The sequence below is a fragment of the Quercus lobata genome, chromosome 6 (genome assembly GCF_001633185.2).
Source record: "Quercus lobata isolate SW786 chromosome 6, ValleyOak3.0 Primary Assembly, whole genome shotgun sequence".
Classification (NCBI taxonomy): Eukaryota; Viridiplantae; Streptophyta; class Magnoliopsida; order Fagales; family Fagaceae; genus Quercus; species Quercus lobata.
In genome coordinates, this window is record NC_044909.1 from 45,421,451 (window position 1) to 45,435,145 (window position 13,695).

A 13,695-nucleotide genomic window follows, 5' to 3' on the forward strand; every position below is an offset into this window, starting at 1 on the left:
ACCTTGTCTTCAATAATTTATTAGCCGCTTATTACTACCAATCTGCCAACCAAATAAAAAATCTACTCATCAACAGTGTCTTGAACTGATAATAGAGTACAAGCCTACCAGACAACCATAATGGAAAAGACCGATTGAGATCAAATCCTATGTAAGATAAAAACAGAAAAGGAAAGAAAATTTTCCTCAAATAAGAAAAACATTAACTTCAATTCAATTTTAAAAATAATTACAGGTGATAGAAAGTTGATTAAAGTCCATGAGCCCTAAACTAAACCCAACCCATCATTTACAAGATCACTCCAAAGTCATTGATCTACTGCACAATGGCAGTCTCCCATAATTTCTTCAATTGCTCTGGTTTTTCCAAGCTCTAGCTTGATGAAGCTAACACAATAAATGATGGTTTAGACTTTTGTTCTTCTTTATCTTTTTTTTTTCTTTATCTTTTTCTTTTTTGCTAACCTGCTCTATGTTGTTTTAGCTTGAGAAACCTCAACACATTTCAGTACTTCAAATCAAATATACTGAATCACATATGACCCCATTACACACTGAAGGAAAAAGAAGGGTCCCTGTCTTAGCTCACTAAAAGAGTCTACACCATGCGACAAGATCCTCATTGCCCTGGTCATCAAGGACGGCAGAACAATCAAAAAGTACACAACTGCCTGCGGCCTAATGCTTAACTTCACAAGGGCACTATTTATATATAAAATTATAGCTTATGATGGTTCATCCTGCAACATCAATTGCCCAACATGTGCATCTTTATCCACATCAAACACAGAAATATTTTCTTTTTCTAATAAATGTGTCATGAACTCCTTCCTATGTCTTTCCCAGTGAATTCTCCACCTCCAAAGGATGCAGCTGCTGCGGCTGCCACATCAAGACCACCACCAATTGATGTGATTAGAGCCGATAGGCCACTATTTGTGCTGCCACCAGCAGCCATTCCCAGACCTAGAAAATCAAGGGTGGTTTGCTTTGGACCAAACACAGAAGGAGTTCCCATCATTAATTCCTTCAATCCTGAGCCACCATCACAATGAAGCCCAAGTCCAAGCCCTGCAGGAACTGAAGCATTGTCCGGCTCTACTTGCCGCTGACTCCAATGCAAACCATCTTGCTGCCCAGATGAAGATGAAGATGAAACTATGCCGAATCCACGAAGCAACGATGCATTTGTAGCTGCTGCACCCATTTGTGCAGCTTTCTGCAGTAGTGCAGTGGCAGACATGGCTGGTTGCGGTGGCGGTGCATACTGCCGACGCTCTTGCCCTGCAGTCCCAAAAATTGATGACCCATGATTGGTGGAGAGGCAGAGAGAAATAGGTTCTGTAGAGGGAGGCCGTGCAAGGTCTGTTGGGGGATCAGGACGTGCCGCCATAGCACGGATTAGGTCGCTAAATCCATGAGTTTGAGGAGTTTGCAAGCTTGCTGATGCAGTTGAGGAAGCAAATAAGTTTGCAAATACACTGCAGCTTGTACTGCCATTGCTGCTTGAGCTGGTCGTGCTGCTACAGCTCCCATTTAAGCCAGTTGTGACCGGTGTTTCTTCTACTATTTGTGCTTGATTTTCTGGTAACTCTGTAACAAAAGCCAAAAGAGAAAGAAGGAAAACAATAGTGGTTGATTAAAACACAAAGCGATATGGAAAGTTAGGCTTTTCTTTATGAAGAACTTTAGAAGAAAAAGGAGAAACAATAATGGTTTCCTTTCTCTAAAACCACTTCTCCCCCTTTCTTTTTCCTTTTCCTTTAACTTTTGAATCACTTGGGTTTCTTTATCAAAGATTGTATAAATTGAATCTCTGTAGTTTGGAGGAAATCCCTCAAAAGAAGCCTGTTGTTTTTATTTAGTATTTTATTAGCTACCCAAATCTCAGATGACTTATTCTTCTACTGTGATACATATCCAGATGACAACAAATATCAGTAACAGACAAAAACTACTAAACTCCAAGATCTAAACAGAAAAAGAGACACAACATAGATTTGTTGTTGGTTTAGACAAAATACACATCCGACAAAACCCAAGACATAAAAGATTCAAAATTTTCCAAATTCGTGTTCTATTTACCTGGACTCTTGATTGGCAAAACCGATGATATTACACCACTTGACTGTGGCTGTGGAAGAGCTGGTGGAGCTTGAGCTTGAGCGTGAGCTTGAGCTTGAGCGTGAGCTTGAGCTTGAGCTTGAGCTGGAGCTGGAGCTGGAGCTGTTGCTGGTGCTGGTGCTGGTGCCGGTGCTGTTGCGGGTGCTGGTGCTGGTGCTTGTGTTGGTGGAGATGAATCAACCGCTTGAATTTTGGTGTCTGACTCCGAATTTGGATTCGCTACTGGCTGAGTCTGAGCTCTAGCGCTCTCTTCTGCCAAAGCATCACAGAACGCCCGGTGCGTGATAAAGCTATCCCTCCTTCAAACAACAATCAAAAAAACCCAGAACAACTTCAACAATCCCAAAACCCCACAACAATTGCATTAACGAACGGGAATTTAAATCAAACATCAAAAGCAAAATAAAAAACCTGGAGAACAAAGTCCCACAGTCGCATTTGTACTCCCTAGTGCCACAAATCTTGGAATGGGCTTTCCAATCGGACTGTACCGCGTACTTCTTCGAACACTTGTCACATTTCCACTTCTTCTCACCATGTTTTCTACAGAAATGCTTCTTTATCCCCGTGAGATCGCCCAGAGCTCTTGATGGGTCGTGGTGCACACAAGATTGCTCTGGACACACATACACCCTCTTCTTCACCTCCTTGCTCGACCTCTGCCTTAGCTTCCATGGAAGATTGTGACCTCGCCGATGGAGCTGCAGATTCTGATCCCTCTGAAACCCTTTGTTGCAAATTTCACAAACAAATCGATTCGTCGCCATTAGGGTCTTCGGAGACAGAGCAATCACTTCCGCATCTGGATCTGCCACAACCCCAAAAACAAGTCAAAAACCAAAAAAAACAGTACTAAAACTCATATGGGTGTGTATATATTTTTTTTATTAATTTTACCTGGCATTCCAGGAAGGCTTCGCTTTTTCTTAGCGGTGGGCTTTGGAGGTTGACTCTGATTGCCAGAGGAAGAGACACTAGCTTCCCCTGAAGCTGTAGAGGAATTATCTAAGTCTACCGGCATGGATGCTGAGAAATCTTTGATAGGGTTTGCTTTGGAACTGTAATCTAATATGCAAAAAAGCAAAATCTATCTAGGACATTTATCATAGAATTCCAAAGATAGCTTTTTTTTAACACAATGTTTAGGGTTTCCGTCTCTGCTCTGTCTTGCTTTCTTATCTACCAGTCAATCAAACCCTTTTTTATTTCTTTTCTTTTCTCGCTTCTTTACCCACCTACCAGCTCTGACTGGTCTCTGACCAAAAAACACAGTACCCAAAGGAACCTCAATGATTAACCCCAAAGACTGAAAATAAAAAGGCTTTTCTCTCAGCTCTCAGATGAAATTAAAATGAAACACACACGCACAGAGAAAGAGAGAGAGAACCCCACAACCATCACCGGAAAATTTTTGATCACCGGCAAGTGGAACTGTGATCCAACGGTCAAAAACTGAATAAAAATATTTCAACTTTCTGGTCTAAAAAAACCAAAGAAAGTGAAAAAAAAAAAAAAAAAACGTTTAGGCAAGAATATATATATATTTTTTTGGGTCTTCAACTTTTCGGATCAATCTCAGTAAACAAATCCTAAATTCCAGCGAAACAGAGTTAAGGATCAGACAAGACTCTGTTTTATAAGGCGGCTTAAGGAGAGAGAAACAGAAATAAAAAAGAAGGAGAGAGATCTTGTCTTAAGGCTTGGGAGAGAGAGAGAGAGAGAGAAAGATTTTGCTAAAGCCTTCGTTGGTCTGGGCGCTTCTATCTAACTTTTCAGGGTAAGGAAAATGATTAAAATAATGGAATTAGATTCAGATGAAGTTTTTTTTTTTTTTTTTTTTTTCAAAACTAGTAAAGTGAGTTTTAATTAGTGTTAATAAGAAGGGTTTAGAAGAGAAGCTTCTTCACTAAGTTTCTATTTACGACAGTGGATTTTAATTTTACTACCTTAATGTATTTCCTTATCTTATCTATCTAGTTGACGAGGCCATGGTACTTTGTCGGAGGGTAGAAAGTCTTAGGATACTGTATTTTTTACAACTTCTTATTATAATTATAACATGTTAAATAAAATAAAAAAATCATATAAAAATAATAAATTTATCATATAAAAAAATTATGGTAAAAATAATAGATCCATCTAAAAGTGGTCAACATCTACAGTTTACCTAGTAATATAATTAGTGTAAAAATTGTAACTTGCGGTTGCGGTACGAGAATCCTTTGTCGGAGGCCATTAACTGGTTGGACTTTACTGTTAGGTGTTTTGTCGTGTGGCGGAAGTGTTTTCAGATAGGGGTTCCAAGCCGGTGCCTTAAAGTCATAAAAGTCAAACAACTTTTTTCTTTGATTTAAACTTTTTAGAGTTTTTGGCCATTCTGATTTCGACACGTTTTTTTGCTTCTGCGGTCGAGCATCTTTTATTGGAACTCTCCTTAATTTTCTTGCACTCTTCCTGAACAGTGGTATTGCTACAGATAAAGTTCATGCACACCAAATTTTACTTCTTGTACCACAATTTTTGTCAACAATTTTGACATTTTGAATTGTAAAGAAAGACGTGTGAATATATGCATAAAAGGGTGAATAAAAAATGACTACTATATGATGTATGGTTTACAAGTTGGATCCATCGAAAGCCATGTGACATAATTAACTTTACTCGTTGAGAAAGTCTAAAGGCATAACTTTTTGTATTATAATTTTTATCACAATTCTAATATTATCGATTGTATGTAGTGAGTGTCTATGAAAGCAATTATCCATTGTTTACCTAATCAAATTATGACAAATGTTATAGTCTTACTATGTGTTTGAGTTTTGATTATAATTCAGCTTATTATCTTTTTTCACATGAGTTCTCTACTTATTTCATTTAACTTTTACCTTTGATTTATAGTATTTTTAGCAAAAAACTAAATAAGCAATTCCTAAATAGAAACTAATGTGAATTTGGCAACTGATTGTAAGCTAGGTTTTTGTTTAAATTATCTACTATTTATGTGTCTTATACTACTTTTTGTTTCAACTTTATTTCAAATAATCTAACTTTCAACATTTAGAAATAAACTAGTTTTTAAGTTTTTGTCTTATATTATACAAATAAACTACCAAAAATAAGCAATTCTCAAATGGTAAAAAACCAGCTTATTACTTTTTTTTTCCTATTATTTGCGAGTCTCGTGTAAATTACTTACTTATTTTATTTAGCTTTTAACTTTTATTTTTAGTAGTTTCAATAAAAAATTTCAGTAAAAAATCAAATATAAGTTATTTCTTGTTTCTAAACAAACACTAAAATAACTGTTACCCATAAGCTCCACATATTTTCAGCATGACTTTTGTTAGGGTACCTAAAATTTCACCAAAACTTTCACACCTAACCCCTATAAATTGTCACTCACCCATTTTTCAAAACACAAAATAATAAAGAAATATTGTGAAAATTTTTGTAAACTTTTCGGTGGCTATAGAGTTATTGTTTCAACTTTCAAGGTCCATGAGATAAGATCAATGAAGCCTAACATGAAAGAGATGTTGCTAAAATATAAAGTACTTGGACTTTTAGGCCATATGGCCCAAGAGTATTCTCAGCAACTCTTTTTTTTGCCCCAGGTAAACTTGAGGTGCATCGAGAACCAAATAACAAGTTAAAGATGAAAGAAATCAGGCCCTTCTCTATCATGTGCAATAAGATTTTTTTTTTTTTCTTTAAATGGTAAGAAAGAGATGGGGATCATTCCCTCGTAACTACACAAAATGGCACAACTAGCTACATTATGGACAACAAATTAGCGTCCTTAGTTGTGTGATTTACAAACCACTCAAAGAATGAATTCAAAATTAATAGAAGTGTTACGTCTATAACAATTTTATAATACCTTTATAATAAATCATAAGTGGTTTGTTATTATTGGTTCAAATTTGAATTTACCACTGAGATTATTTTTTTGCCCTAACAATAACAACCAATAAAAACCTATCACTTAGGAATTGTTGTGAAAATGTTGTAAAAATATTGTGAACATAGTATTTCTCCAAAATTAATTTAGTCTCATCAATAAAATGTTTGATCCACCAATAAGAAGAAGATGATTATTTACCTAGTGGAATAATCACATTTAAGGCATCTCCTTTGTTGAGTACTTGTGTCCGTGTTAAAATGGATCAATTCACCTTGCAAAAATAACGAACTCAGTCATTTCATGAGGGCTTGACCGTCTTCTCAAGAGGTAGATCCTCGCATTACAAATTCTATATCATGATACTATCAATTAAAGTACTAATAACATAGAATCTTCTTTCTTTTCTTTTCTTTTTTATGAGGAAAAATATAGCATACAATCTAAATGTTCTTATCTCAACCAAATAAGTATTGTCCAAATTTAGAAATACAAAATTTAAGAAAAATATAAATAAAATGTGACTTTGTTTTTAAGGGGGAAAGTATAATAAATAAATTAATAAAACCTATAGTTTTATCCACGTGACAAATTAAATCTTATACTTTTAAATGTGCAACTTTAATCCCATACTTTCATTATTGTGCCAAACAAAACCCCTCCTATGGTCTTAAGTGTTTCACAATTTTCAAGTGTTTTGCATAATAGTGAAATTTTAAGTGGCAAGTTTGAAAGTATGAGGTTTAATTTATCACAAGGATAAGCCTATAAGTTTTATTTATAGGCAAGATTTAGGTACAGTACTTAAGTGTTGTTCCTTAAATTCCTCTCTTAAAATTTTGTCATGTGACTACTTAACTAAAAAATACACTTCCATCCATGAAAAAAAAAAGCCACATGGCAGAATTTTAACAGGAGAATCTGAGGAACAATACCTAAAGTACTATACATAAATTTTATCCTTTATTTATTTATTTTTGGACTTTCCTATCTTCTTTATTTTGAGAAAAGGGTTGAGGATTTTAGAGTTTTAATGAAGAATTTACTAATAAAACTAATAAAATTAGTTTATTTACTAAATTCTATATTAAACTATTTATACGGTTAAATGCATTCGCATTAAAAATGGGTCAATCCACCTTGCAAAAATAACGAACTCAGTCATTTTGAGTCGATCATGAGTTATATAGGTCAATATGAAATTGACCCATATATTAATCATGATGCTAAGTGGGGCATTTTGCGAATTCGGTGGTGTGAGTTTAGGGGTTGCTTGTGGTTGGTTGTGTTGCAAGGAGAGAGAAAAAAAGAGGGAACGAGAAGAATAACTAAACAAGGGGGAAAAACCAATTTAACTTCTAAGTAACTTTAGTAAAAATTACATTTCTTCTAGTCACGTTTAATTTACAAAAGTGAGATAGAGGGTCAATTTTGTCATTTTTGATAACTCATAGGTCAAACAATAAAAAAAATGGAAGTATCAAAAGTATTTTTGCATTCCCCAATAACTAAACAAGGGGAAAAAATCAATTTAACTTCTAAGTAACTTTAGTAAAAATTATTAAAAATTTCATTTCTTTTAGTCATGTTTAATTTACAAAAGTAAGACAGAGGGTCAATTTTGTCATTTTCGATAACTCATAGGTCAAACAATAAAAAAAAAATGGAAGTATCAAAAGTATTTTGCATTCTTACCCCCCCCCCCCTCCCCCCTCCCCCCTAAAAACTGAGTAAGTCATTGTTAACGCCATGTCATTGCCAACTTATAACAACTTACTTCACTTTCTATATTTTTTTTTAGTTACAATGGAGGGGGGATTTAAACTCTAAATATATTGAAAACATTAAAAGGTATCGACCAATTAAGATATAAGACTTTTGGCACTCATATCACTTTTAAGTTGCAAAGAAGTGAAGCTTTAAAAAATTATATATTTAGGGTACAGGTTAGTGAACTCTTAATATAAATAGAAGACTTTTCTTACACACAAAGTAAGAACAGCTTTGACTTATTACATTGGGCTAATATATATCTGACATATCTTTAACAAACCCGCTTAAAAATAAGTTGGCTAATAAGTGGAACTCTAAATTTTGATAGGTGCGTGCAGCCATACAGTAATCTCGCTTCATTTTTAGAGCACATGATCAAGTACTATAGAAATTCTTCAACATTTTGTAAGCAGTCTAAATAATGATCAAAACACTTTTTTTGGGTTGTAAGAATGATCAAAGCACTTTTACTAACTTAAAAAACTAGCTCTCTTCTTGAAAAAGTCATAACTTTTTTCTTTTTTTTTTTAGAAAGGAAAAAGTCATAACTTATCACGGAAGACATAATTTTTTTTAAAAAAAGATATATATATATATTTTTAAAGCAAAAGTGAAAAAGTAACAATTTAGTATTTACTGATAATAAATTAATTGACTAAAAGCGTGCATGATGGCCTCTTTACCGTTAAATCTTACTTAGTAAATTCATAAGAAAAAAAAGAAAAAAGAAAACGAAAGATTTATGGCATTCGTGAATTGGTACTTCGGCTGTCAATTTGGTGATAATTATATGCAATTACGCAAGAAATAATTTCTGTGTTTGTATAAGAGAAAGATGCAGTTAGACTCAAGTATGACTAGTTTTCTATGAGCAAATAAATAATAATAACAATAAAATAAAATTGTATACTAGTTTTCAAAATAACAAGTTGACTTGAAAAACTTTGCAATCCTATTGTCTACATGCATGTTGTAAGGAAAATTAATTAATAGGTGTTTTTAGTGTAAAATAGTATTTTCTCCTCTCACATTCTTAATAAGTTAATTGTAAATATGCAAGAAAAGAATATTACATCATGGATTCACCGTATTTGAAATACTTAATAATTATTTATCGTGGAATTATGTAATCAGACCACTTGTAAAGGGATTTCCAAACCAAATTCTAATGTTTCCACTTTTTATTTATTTATTTATTATTGAAATCGATGCTATGTACACATTGTGACTTAAAAAAAATAATCCCGATCGCTTTGTTTTGCCAAATGGCGAGTTCTTATACTTCCTGGGTATAGTGCACACATCCTTTAAATAAGAGCTGACCAGAGCATACGTTGAGGTGCACACATCCTTTCCTTTTAGATGGATATAGTGCTTCTTTTAAATGTACTTGAGCAAAATTGTATAGAGTTATTTATAGTAGCTTGTTTAAAATTCAACTAAAAGACGATTAGGTTGAGTTAAAAAAGCAATGGGAATTTGGTATACAACCAAAAAGCCGGCAAGTTATTCTACATATTCCATCATCACTTGCATTGACTTGAGTCCGTTTCTTTTTGTAGTTCAAACTATGCATTATTTTAGGCATGATATGGGACCTTGAAAACTTTATTGCACCTAGTTTAAAGACGGCAAGGACCAATCACTACTATGGTATCAAAATTTTTAGAATAATTAGGTTTGAAGATGGACAGGCTTCTGTGAGCCTACATTTTACAGATTTTCAAACTCATTGCCTAATGAATCAAAGGATAAGCATCATAGATTCACACAGGCATATTAATTTAGTATGAGAATTTAGTTTCGAGCATGGACTTTTATGGCCAAACAACTAGGAGTCTAGGACATCTATTTGATTCACATATGGTCTTAGGGATATTTATACCTCCGGAGCTCTATGGTTATTCATCATCCTCAAGGGGTATTTTCTCAAAATAATATCCAATTTTAAAGGGGTATCTTCGTAAAATCATATCCATTTTTTAATATGTCATCCAAAATGTTAGGGTTGCCCAAAAAATCAACCGATCGCTTTTTAAATGGATCGATTTTTAAACACATTATAGAATAATTGCCAAGCAAACAACAAGATAAGACTAAATAATAATAGCCTAATAAAAATGTTCTTACAAATTTCAATTAATTGCAATTGTCAAGAGTCTTGTATCTTAACTTGTTAATACTTCTTAGTGGGTTCATAACATTTAGGTTCAAATCTCTCATCTCCCATTATAATTATCAAATTATTAAAAAAAATTGTGATATTACAATTATGACGGCAATGTTCCCACATAATGACTCGTGCCCATGCTTTTTTTTTTTTGAGGGAGTAAATGCGAACATATTTGATCACTAATTTAATACCAAATTTGAAGAGTTGAACTTGTGGACATTCGGCTGCATGTGAATCTTGCCCTTTTGATAAACGAAAAAACAAAATTCTGCTACAAATCATATCAAGTAACACTGAGGTGGAATAAAATCATATCAAATAGTAGAAGATCTAAAAGGGATTTTTGCAAAAGGTAAAAAATGTGGAAAGACTCCTCTAACTTTGGGGTCGAAGCCAAACCGACCTATTGTAGTTTTAATTTATATTTTAAAATACTTGAAATATAATTAGGAAAATTAACAAATTGGTAATTCCAAATGTGATTTTGTGTAATTGTAAGACTAAAGATCCAATCAAATACATGATGAGAACCTTTAAGTTTTAATGATCAAAGATTCAAAGGTGGCTTCAAGCGTAAAGATCAAAGCATCGGATTGAGATTTGAGAGGTCATGCAAAATCAAATTTTTGTCGTTGATAGACATCTTTACTATCGAAGTGAATAATTGAATAATGAGAAGTTAGTTATGATTGGCTCTAAAAAGATCCTATTTGTTCAATAAAAATTTAATTTAGGGCACAATAAAATCTCACAATATTTTCACAACAACTTTATTTTGAGTTGGTAGGTCCATCTATAATCTTATTTTATTTTATTCATAACATTTAGGTCCAAATCTCCCATCTCCCGTTATAATTATCAAATTATTAAAAAAAATTGTGATGTTACAATTATGACAGCAATGTTCCCACATAATGACTTGTGCCCATGCAGTTTTTTTTTTTTTTTTGGAGGGAGTAAATGCGAACATATTTGATCACTAATTTAATGCCAAATTTGGAGAGTTGAACTTGTGGACATTCGGCTGCATGTGAATCTTGCCCTTTTGATAAACGAAGAAACAAAATTCTGCTACAAATCATATCAAGTAACACTGAGGTGGAATAAAATCATATCAAGTAGTAGAAGATCTGAAAGGGATTTTTGCAAAAGGTAAAAAATGTGGAAAGACTCCTCTAACTTTGGGGTCGAAGCCAAACCGACCTATTGTAGTTTTAATTTAAATTTTAAAATACTTGAAATATAATTATGAAAATTACCAAATTGGTAATTCCAAATGTGATTTTGTGTCATTGTAAGACTAAAGATCCAATCAAATACATGATGAGAACCTTTAAGTTTTAATGATCAAAGATTCAAAGGTGGCTTCAAGCGTAAAGATCAAAGCATCGGATTGAGAGATCATGCAAAATCGGATTTTTGTAGTTGATAGATATCTTTACAATCAATGTGAATAATAGAATAATGAGAAGTTAATTATGACTGGCTCTAAAAAAATCCTATACGTTCAATAGAAATTCTAGAGCATAAAAAAATCTTACAACATTTTCACAATAATTTTGTTTTGAGTTGTGGTAGGTCCATCTATAATCTTATTTTATTTTATTCATGGGGGATATACATCTTAGTTTGTTGTAAAAATGCTATTAGATTTTGTTGTAATTATAGAAGAACTCTTGATTCAAATCTAAAGAATGAATTATTTTTTATGCATGGAATAAAATTTAATATATAATTGAATATTTTAATTTTCCTAATTAATTAATTATTATTATTTTAAATGGTTTATAAATTGATAACTAGAAAACCTAATCAATCCTATGAAAGATCTACCTTGAAAATGGCTTAAATATGATGATGAACTCACAAGTCATAATTATCCCCTAAAAATATGGTTAAAAAAAATCTTAACTATATCAAAAGATTGAAAAATAAAATAATTGGATAAAAATGAAATAGGCATTATAAGTGTGTGTGTGTTTTGGGGGGGGGGGGGGTTGGGGGGGAGGGAGAGCCCGAACAGAAGGAACCCTTGACAAGATCAACCCAAGAAGTAATTAAGGCCCAGTTGTCTATCAGACCAAGCTTGGTCCAATCAAGACAACCTAAATACTTGACGAACTAGAAAAACTGAGGGTTACGACCTGCCCAAGAAGGCCAAGGAACAATTGCCCCTCGGGAGACAAGAGGAAGGCCGTAAGAACTGTGAGATTGAAAAGCCAAGGAGGACCATGATGACGTACAGACAAAGAGGGAGGAAACTTCCAGATAAAGCATTCATCACCTCCACATTAAATGCTCTCCAACAACTCAATTTGCCACATTAATGGCAGAATGATCCCTGAACAATGTTTTCAAGGCCCGTATCCTACTCTACCATCACCAGCAAGCCAGTAATCGGACAAGCATCCAAAGAAAGATTAGCAGCCTTCCAAGTGGAAGGCTATGATGCAAATTCAAATGGCTATAAAAGGAAGGAATGTCCCACTTAAAAAGGGATCGGAAAAAGTTTAGAGAGAGATAGAGAAAGAAAGAGAGAAAGAGACTAGAGTCATACTAAAAGCTGTATTTTTTCAAGGGCAAGTGATCCTCGGCTAGCCCGAGGAGAGAATTAAATAAGAATCTTTCTCTTCTTGTTTAATTTTTGTCAAGTGTTATCTCTATAGTTAATCCCACTTCTTTAGTCATTAAACAACAGTTTTAAGGAATCAAAGGGTTGGCCTGCACTCTCATCCAAGGGAGTCAATTTCGTATAGGAGGCTGTACTGATTTGACCGGTGGAACAATATATTTCGGTATCGGTCAATATCGGTATACCGTTTCGGGTTTACCGCTATTTTATATATATATATATATATATATATTATAATAAATATAAAAGTTTACCATAAAACATTACCTCAATTCAGAATAAATTATTCATGATTTTAGACTTTAGCAGCAAAAAAAAAAAAAAAAAAAAAAAAAACAGAAAGCCATTGCATACTAAGAAAACAAATAATACTAATAAGTTAATGTAAATAACTTACCATTCTGCCCTTACACAAATTTAAAAATTACAAATTAAAAAAAAAAAACTTTTTTTTTCTTCTGTACCAACCGGTACTCCTGGTACATGGCCGGTTTACTTATAAATGCAATATCCAACTAGTAAACATCTATTGTGGAACTCAACATACGCCCACACTACATACACTTAACAATCCAAACCACTCAAATTTGGGATATCACATTAATATGAGGCCTAAACCCTACATTTAGGTTGATTACTCATTTTTATTTTTATTTTTAATGTTTCCTTGCATCCTATCGCGTGAATTTGCTAACATTAAAAGGGGGATTCCTAATAGGATTCTATCTCCAAGAAATACCCCTCCTCGTTAAAAGGAGAAGAAGTCTACTCGTTTAATGCAATAATGCATCATTTTGGCTAAAAGTTCATGAGAAAACTCATTAGCAAGAACTCTCACTCAAAAGCCACCAAATTTAGAGAGTGAATCCTCATTTCCCCTCATCAAAACACCTTACAAGCCCCATAAAATAATTCTTCATCCATTAATTGCAAACCCTTACCCAAATTTAAACCTAGAAACACTCAACTCCATCAACCCTTATGCGTTTGTTTCACCATGGTTTAATATAAGGACCTCATCACCTAGCATTTGAGCTTAAATTAAGGGTTTTTTTTTAAAGATTATTTATTACTTATCCAATGTAATTTCCC

At 33.5% G+C, this 13,695-nt stretch overlaps 1 protein-coding gene across 1 annotated transcript; it reads right to left on the reverse strand.

The window, feature by feature from the left end:
• Nucleotides 1–191: 191 nt before the first annotated feature.
• LOC115994762 (zinc finger protein ENHYDROUS-like) lies at nt 192–3,935 on the reverse strand. Its single transcript, XM_031119012.1, has 4 exons — nt 3,022–3,935; nt 2,536–2,932; nt 2,086–2,423; nt 192–1,593 (listed from the first exon to the last, which is right to left on the reverse strand). Exons 1-4 carry the CDS (start codon nt 3,143–3,145, stop codon nt 818–820), a joined length of 1,635 nt encoding a protein of 544 aa, XP_030974872.1. The 5' UTR covers nt 3,146–3,935; the 3' UTR covers nt 192–817.
• Between the last annotated feature and the right edge of the window lie 9,760 nt (nt 3,936–13,695).

What these genes read in the sequence shown, in the direction of transcription:
- LOC115994762 (XM_031119012.1), bottom strand. Translation starts at nt 3,145, where the DNA reads ATGCCGGTAGACTTAGATAATTCCTCTACAGCTTCAGGGGAAGCTAGT. An exon ending in AAGCCTTCCTGGAATGCCAG is followed by an intron (nt 2,933 to 3,021) that starts GTAAAATTAATA and finishes GGGTTGTGGCAG; the next exon opens with ATCCAGATGCGGAAGTGATT. An exon ending in TGTGGGACTTTGTTCTCCAG is followed by an intron (nt 2,424 to 2,535) that starts GTTTTTTATTTT and finishes TGTTGTTTGAAG; the next exon opens with GAGGGATAGCTTTATCACGC.